The sequence below is a fragment of the Rhinolophus hipposideros genome (assembly GCF_964194185.1).
Source record: "Rhinolophus hipposideros genome assembly, chromosome: 11".
Classification (NCBI taxonomy): Eukaryota; Metazoa; Chordata; class Mammalia; order Chiroptera; family Rhinolophidae; genus Rhinolophus; species Rhinolophus hipposideros.
In genome coordinates, this window is record NC_138057.1 from 72,711,942 (window position 1) to 72,720,393 (window position 8,452).

The window sequence follows — 8,452 nt, forward strand, 5'->3', positions numbered from 1 at the left end:
CCCGGAAACTTGTGAAAACACAGATTCCTGGAGTCTACCACCATGGATTCCTAGTCAGTTCTGAGACGGGACCCCAAACTTTGCATGAACGAGGCTCCCACGTGGTGCTGGTGCTCAGATCTGTGATCTGTGCTTTGAAGAGACTGGTGTAAGGAATTACATCATGGAGGTGGTGGGAGGCACATTTATAACACCTTACAGGAATTCTGCGAGTGGGGAGAGTGAAGCAAGAGAATGCTGAAATTATTTTAGCAATAGGGAAATCCGTGGTTCATGATGATATTTTCAGATTAATTCTGGCTGCAGTAAATTCCTTTTTTTCAATCTCTAATACCAGAGGTCTTCCATGATTTTCTTTTCTCTTTCATAAATAACGTACGTATCTCAGATACGAAATATCATTCTTTGTGTCGTCATCCGAGACTACATAGTTCAATGAAAATGAAGCCATGCTTTGAAAGAATTACATGCTATGTCCATTGGGGACTCCTTGTTTTCATCCAGCTTGGTGGTACTTGTAATTTTGCTAATGTCAGTCAAAAACATATTTTCCTCTTTTAACTAACAATTGTTTCCACATGATGCACATTAAAATGTAAATGTGTTATAAAGCACTGGTTGATATCAGAGTACCTGTACATCCACAAAGGGACACTTGAGTTCCTGATAGGACATTAAACGATTTTGTTACATGATGTCACTCTTGCCTAAAAGCCCTCATTTGACTTGCCATATTTCTTGACATAGCCCGTAAGATAGCGTTTGTCTTGAATCTAATCCATGTTATTGTTAGTATGTTCATCAAGCTTTTACTCCAATCTTTTCATCTCTTCTTTTTGCGTCTGCCCTATGCAAAATGCAATATGTTCATCCAACTTTAAAAATACAAAACGAATTAATACATAATAAGCAGGTAGAGTCACATTTCAGGCTGTGGTAGTGCCCTAATTCTATCTCTTTGGGTGTGAAGACTGAAATCAAAACATTTGAAGGAGTTTGCTTTTTGATGTATGTGGAGACAAAGCCCCAAAAAGCAGTTTCCAGGCTCTCGGCCTCACATAGAAAGGTGCTGGCTCGGGTAGTAAATGGCCATCAGCTGTGAGCAGATGGCCATTGGCTGTGGCTAGTTGGCCGTCAGCTGTAACCCGTAAACCATTGGCCACTAATATAACTGCTGTGGCTACGCTAGCAAAAGAAAACGGGACTAGCAAGAAGATGGTGGCTGAGTTAGCAAGAATGGATTGCAGAGAGGCGGATGTTGCCAGCGAGAATATAGTGATATGACGCCCCTACTTATGGCTCCGTGGGTGTTCCTTTTAGGCCTCACCATATCCTGCGTTCTTATGTGGGGAGTTGGAGCTGAGACCCCACCGGACGCCCCGCACGACAATGTATCTGTCAAATATTACTATACCTAATTTCCTTTATTACTCGTTTATTTCATTCCATAGGTTTTGACTTAGGCTATGAGTAAATGAAAACAATCTGGGTTGTTGCCTCACTTTCCACATGTTTCCACTTGAACTTCTATTCTTCATGTGTTTTCAAAGTTAGGTTCTTGTCTTTTTAAAGGAGGAAGACACTGGCACTCAGATATTAAGACAATGGAGTCCATTACAATTGACGCTTTTGAAGTAAACAGAAATAGTCAGAGATATAGAGGGAAAAGTGATAGTTGCGAGAAGGGAGAGGGCTGGGGGTAAGGGAGAAGGGGAAGGGATCAGACAGTATAAATTGGTAACTACAATATTGCCAAGAGGAAATGAAAGACAGGTTGGGAATATAATCAACAATGTTGTAAAGATTTTGTAAGGTGTCAGATGAGCACTTGTCTTATTAGGGAGACCACGTCATGGATGGTTTAGATGCTTGACCACTGCACTGTACACCTGAAGCTGAAGCTGAATAATATTGTAAGTATAATTATATATATATATATATATGTGTATATATATATATATATATATATATATATATATATATATATAGTCACGAGATGTGGAATACACATAGAGAATAGAGTCAATGGAATTGTAATGGATATATACAATGTCAGAGGGCCAATAGATTGGGGAAGAGAGGTTATCACTTTGTGAGGGGTGAATAGTATAACTATTGAATTGTTTTTTACACTTGAAACAAATAAAAAAAAATTGATGGTTTTGCATGTATTGAAGTTGCCTCGACCAGGTAACTAACAGAAGGATCAAGGCATAGTACAATCTTTGATAAAGTTTCACACTGAATCTTCATGTCAATTCAATGAGATTGACTGAACTTTAAAGCAGATCAAAATATTGATATTGTATGCATTCTGTATGTTGCTATGCATAGAAGTAGGAATGCAAATATTACTATAATAAATTATTATAGAAAATAAGGCTATAAAATACCACATACTATAAATCCCATTTATGTAAACATAAAATTTTATGAATAAGAAACCACTTTAGAAGGATAGAAATAACTGAGGTAAGGATGAAATACTTTGACTTTATCCTTTGTTTTCATGTCTACATTATTTGGATTTCATTCAGGAGGCAGAGTTAATGTTTTAACCAGCACCAAAAAGAAACCCCACTGGGGAGAAAAACTGCTCTTCACACCCAAGCTATGACCCAACTGTGGAAAACAGAAATCTGGTAGGGAAGGGACAGTAGGACGACATTCCACATCTCCTTGGGATGCACTCTTAGGGCATCCACCCTGAAGTTCTTCCAAAGGACAGTGTTTCCTCAGAGTGAACCCTCAGAACCATCTGCTTCAGAGATAATCGGTCCCAGGTCTCATGAAGGAGCATCTCTGGTGGTAGAGCTGCGATCTGCATGTTTAACAAGCTCCCCAGGTGATTCTGCTGAACACTAAAATTGAGGGATCACTGCCCTAGGGCATCTGTCTTGGTGGGAGTGAGAAATACACTGAGCAATTACTACATGTTTAATACATGTCTCTTACCTAGAGTTTGGTGTCCTGATCCTTGGGTCCTTTCCCTAGAGGGAGAGTGGAGTCTTCACATCTCCATTTCTGAAGCTGGTGAAATGACATGAGTAAGCTCCAGGCTCTTGGCTTTCTCTCTAATATCAGTTAGAGGTTCAGGATCACAGAACTTACAGGATAAATCTGGCATCTGGGTGTCTACAGAGAAACTGAGAAACCAGTTCCCATTCCCGGATGCTAGATGACTGCAGCATAAGATTCAGAGAAGAACTAGACATCCTTCTTCAGGAACAGGTGTGTGTGTGTGTGTGTGTGTGGGTGTGTGTGTGTACACCAGAGCTCATCACTTCTCTGTGCTATTGCTGAAATCACCTGTCATTACAAGTTCCTAAGGACAGGGACACTGCAATCACCACTGTCCAATGACTATCACACTTTAACCCCGAGCCTTGGGGAGATGAGGAATAAGCCAGCTGGCTGCTCGGTGACGTCCTGCCTGTAATCCCTAGAATATCCCATACCCTCATCAAATGCATCAAGCCTTGGGCTCAGGCAACATTACTAACTCAGTTGTGTTTGCCTGAGCTCCACTGATCCCAACACACTGAGTTTCTACACTAGAGATTTTACGCTATTTATTCAATGGAAACAATCTTACCTCAGATAGGACATCTCCTAAACTCAACGGTTGTCAATTGTGCTTAATTCACTGTCCTTTTATCCCCAGCAGACACACGGCTGCATGAGGCCTGAGAACCAGAGCAGCGTGTCCCACTTCCTCCTGCGGGGGCTCCCCATCAGGCCCGAGCAGCAGGGGGCGTTCTTCATCCTGTTCCTGGGCATGTACCTGACCACGGTGCTGGGGAACCTGCTCCTCATCCTGCTCATCAGGCTGGACGCTCGCCTGCACACGCCCATGTACTTCTTCCTCAGCCACTTGGCCTTCTCTGACATCTGCTTCTCATCTGTCACCGTCCCTAGGATGCTCGTGAACATGCTGACTCAGGACCAATCCATCCCCTATGCAGGGTGTGTAACACAGATGTATTTTTTTATTTTTTTTACTGATTTGGACAATTTCCTTCTCACCTCAATGGCATATGATCGATACGTTGCCATCTGTGACCCCCTCCACTACATGACCATCATGAGAGAGGAACTATGTATCTTACTGGTAACCGGGTCCTGGCTCCTCTCTTGTGCCAATGCCCTGTGCCACACCCTTCTCCTGGCCCAGCTGTCCTTTTGTGAGGACAGCACCATCCCCCATTTCTTCTGTGACCTTGGTGCCCTGCTCAAGTTGTCCTGCTCTGACACCTCCCTCAACGAGCTGGTCATTTTCACAGTAGGAGTGGCCGTTATTACTCTCCCACTGATATGCATCTTGATCTCTTATGGCCGCATTGGGGCCACCATCCTGAAGGTTCCATCTACCAAGGGCATCTGCAAAGCCTTGTCCACCTGTGGCTCCCACCTCACTGTGGTGTCCCTGTACTATGGGACAATTATTTGGCTCTATTTTTTACCCTCATCCAACACCTCCAGTGATAACAACATAATTGCTTCTGTGATGTACACAGTGGTCACTCCAATGCTGAACCCTTTCATTTATAGCCTGAGGAACAGAGACATTCAGGGGGCCCTGGAGAAACTCATCAACAGAGTAAATGTCTTGTTTCAATGACGATCGCTCATCTTTATGACAGACGCGTTTATCACCAGACGCTAGCCTCTTAATTTTGACACCAGCATGGAATAAGTTCTCAGTGATATTTGATAACTTGAATTATATTCTGTTACAATCATTCTCTTTTCTCCTTGCTATTGTTTAGTATAAATTATGAATTCTGAAATGATATTATAGATTATTGCTCTTGTCTATTAGTATACAAAACTACATAGTTAGTGCAATTTATGTTTCTCCTTTTTCCTGGGAATTGATTATACCTTTTCAAAAAGAAGTTTATTGGGGTAAAATTGACATATAAACACTGTATATATTTAAAGTGTAATACCACTTGATGTTTTGATATGTATACGTGGGGAAATGATCACCACCATCAAGCTAATTAATAATATATCAATCACCTCCACATAGATACCATTTTATAATACTGTGTGTGTGCATGCGGTGAGAAAAGTTCCATTAAGATCCACCCTCTTAGCAAATATCAAGTGTACAGCACAGTACTGTTAACTACAGTCATCATGCTGTACTTTTGATCTCAAAACTTATTCATCTGGCATAACTGAAACTTTGTACATTCTGCTAAGTGAAATAAGTCAGACTCAAAAACACAAGTACTGCATGATCTCACTTACATGTGGAATCCAAAATAGTCAAATTCATGAACCAGAGAATAGAATGGTGGTTTCAAAGAGCCAGGGGGAGGGGCAAATTAGGTGATATTGGGAATTTATTACTTTTTATGAATTGTTAGAAGATAGTAGCATAGAAAGGTTGCAGATTTGGAAATTTGTAAAGTATTTGCCTTGCTATAGTGCTCTTTATTGCTCCATAAAATTACACACTGTTGTGAGTTCAGCTGCTGTGCTTTTGACTCAACGCTTATTCTGCCGTTTAGGGACACTGATTACTCTTATAGACAATCATAAACTTCATTCAGCACTTCATTGTAAGACTAATCGTCTCGGAAGCTTTCCGACTGATTGTGAGTATCAATCAAGACACAGGCTACATCCAGATACAGAAAGAGAAAGACAAAGGAAGCATCCACAGTGGATACTATCGTTGCCCCACTGAATTTTGTGACTTTCTCATTCAATGTTGTCATTATCTGTCTTCTTCCTGAAAATCATCTCTTCTCATCTCAGTGACCCCAGGTAGTATCAGGAGCCCTAGTAATCTAACTTCTTTGTCATCCAGTGAAGGACAAGGAACACAGTTCTCTTTCTTCAGGCTGTACTTAATTAAGGAGAAACAGGATCAGAAATACTTCTGAGACTCAGCACCATGTGGCTGTCAGAAGTATTTGTGAAAGCTAGAGCCCAATTGCAAACTGTATCTGCCAGAGTGTGTGGCCTCAGGCAATTAACATCCCTGAACCTCAATTTCTTCTTCTGTGTAAACTGAAAAACCATCAGACATCTAATATATTTTTTCTTTGAAATAAATGAAATGCCATATTTGGCTTAGCATTAAAACAGACCAAGAAAATCAGATACTAGTTTTCCTTACCCATGCATCCCGGGTGAATTGTGGAGCTGAACTTGCACAGATACACCTCAGTTATGGTGACTATGGGAGACTGGCATGCGGATGATAACTGCATTCAAAGAAAAGCAGCTGTCCTAGGATCCAGCAACATATCTTCCCTGGCTTAAACTAGAACCAAATGACTACGGAGCAATGGATGAGTGAGTTGGTAGGTGGGCTGATACAAACAGACAGATGAGAGGTGGCTTACTCCTACTTGTTTAATGTTCATTCAGAGTGGCCCCTGACCTAGAGCTCAAGAGGCTGCCTTTGAGAATCCTGCTTTCATTGTGGAAGGGCAAAGACTGCCCCCATTCCCACCCTGCCCAATGAAGTTTTAGACCCGTAGTCACTTTGTTTGCAGGCTTCGTCTCAACCTGGAGCCAGAACAAAACTGAGGAGAGTTAGAACCTTTCTTACTGGTCTACACCCAACATGCCTTGGTTGGCCTACACACCCATGAGCACCTGGCTCAGTTTCTCTGCACTGCAGTTCTGTTGTGTGGATCCCTGAGCACCTGCCTGGCCCTGTCTGGGCCATCCTCGAAAAAGGCAGCGCTGTCACTCATATTTTTAGCCATGTGTTAGTGACATTGCTGAGTGGAGTTTCTCAAGAAATGTCAAGCCCACCTGTTTCTTGGGAAGTGTTTTATCACCACCTAACCTGGTAAAATGGCTTTCCCTGATTGTAGACAGCCCAAAGCAAACTGGTAGGTGCCATGTTGATTTACATACATACATAGAACTTCTGGAAATCGCTTTGGAAGTATGTACTTTACTTGGCGTATTTCCCCTCAGCCATGCCAGGACTGGCTCATGACCTTCCCCAAAGAAGCATCTCTCTGGGTTAGGACAAAGTTTGTTATATATAGTTTACAAATATTTCTGGGAGCTACTAAGCACTGACACTCCAATTGACCAGTTTGTATCCTTCTCAAAGTTAAAGGAAACATTAATTCTTTATATATATATATATATATATATATATGTGTGTGTGTGTGTGTGTGTGTGTGTGTGTGTGTGTGTGTGTGTGTGCATGTATATATATGCACACACACATACATAAATATACATATATTATATAGTTATGGGATGTGGAGTACTGCATAGGGAATAGGCAATAGAATTGTAATAAAGATGTACGATGTCAGAGTTGTAGTAGATTGGGGGACGGGGGTCATCACTTTGTGAGGGGTGTAAATGACTAACTATTACATTGTTTTGTACAGCTAAAACAAAAAAACAAAACAAAACACAGTGAAAAAATGTATCACCGACAGACCTTTCTTGGGGGTGAAATCATAACATTATAAAACAAGGAGTGTCAGAATTTATATTTTAGCTGTGGGTTTTTTATATACATATATGTATATATATTTTCTATATATTATACATATTGTATATATATATATTCCTAAATTATACATAAGTAAATTGTATATATTATATATATATCAAGTTTCAACTCTGACATGTGAATTTAATGAGTAAAAAATGATCTTATTTTGCCACATTAAACATGAATGAGAAGACATACTAAAGAATTAGAATCACTTAGCCTTTGAAGTAAAAACAAAAAACACTGCAAGTGTTGTATTGATTATTATCTTAGATTCCAAGATACTTTTTTGAGGAAGAAGCTATAAATGAAATCAGGAGAAAACTCAAGCATACATAGATTCTAATTTTTGTCACTGAGGTAAAAAAGTATGAATAATACCAGAAAAACAGTGAGACTTTCTTTTCATTATAGATCTGTTGTTGAATAGCCACTTAACAAGTCACCTAATCTCTGTCAGACATCAGTGTACCTCGCTCTGGTCAGACAGAGATGGATAAAGACTGGATATCCATGCAACAGGAGGGAACATTCTAGGAGTTTAGAGACAGGTGAACTGAAAAGTACGTATGAGTAGTAAAAAGTGCTCCAATATATTACTCCTAATAATCACCAGGCTTCTGTATGATTACTGTGTATTAGGCACTATATTAAGAGCTTTACCTGTATCATCTCTTTTAATCCTCATAATAATCCTATGAAGCATATACTGTTGTTATCTGTATTTCTCAGTTGAGGAAACTGAGGCTGGGAAACAATGACATAATTATAATAAATGGTAGTAGCACAATGGAGGATTAACGCTGCATGGATGTCAGCAAAAGCTTTACAGGGGAAATGGTTCTTCATCGGGTTATCTCTTTTATTTCAGGAGATTTTGGAAAACTCTTATATTTTGGGATTGTAATCTCAGGCTTTAACACACCTCAGAATCTAAAGAATTAGCTATATTATTTCAGT

At 40.2% G+C, this 8,452-nt stretch overlaps 1 protein-coding gene across 1 annotated transcript; it reads left to right on the plus strand.

Moving 5' to 3' along the window:
• Window positions 1–3,679: 3,679 nt before the first annotated feature.
• LOC308505323 (olfactory receptor 1J4-like) lies at window positions 3,680–4,621 on the plus strand (the record flags this gene model as incomplete). The annotated part of the gene is made up of 1 exon (XM_081067352.1): window positions 3,680–4,621. The coding sequence occupies one exon, from the start codon at window positions 3,680–3,682 to the stop codon at window positions 4,619–4,621; it is 942 nt and encodes a 313-aa protein (XP_080923478.1).
• Between the last annotated feature and the right edge of the window lie 3,831 nt (window positions 4,622–8,452).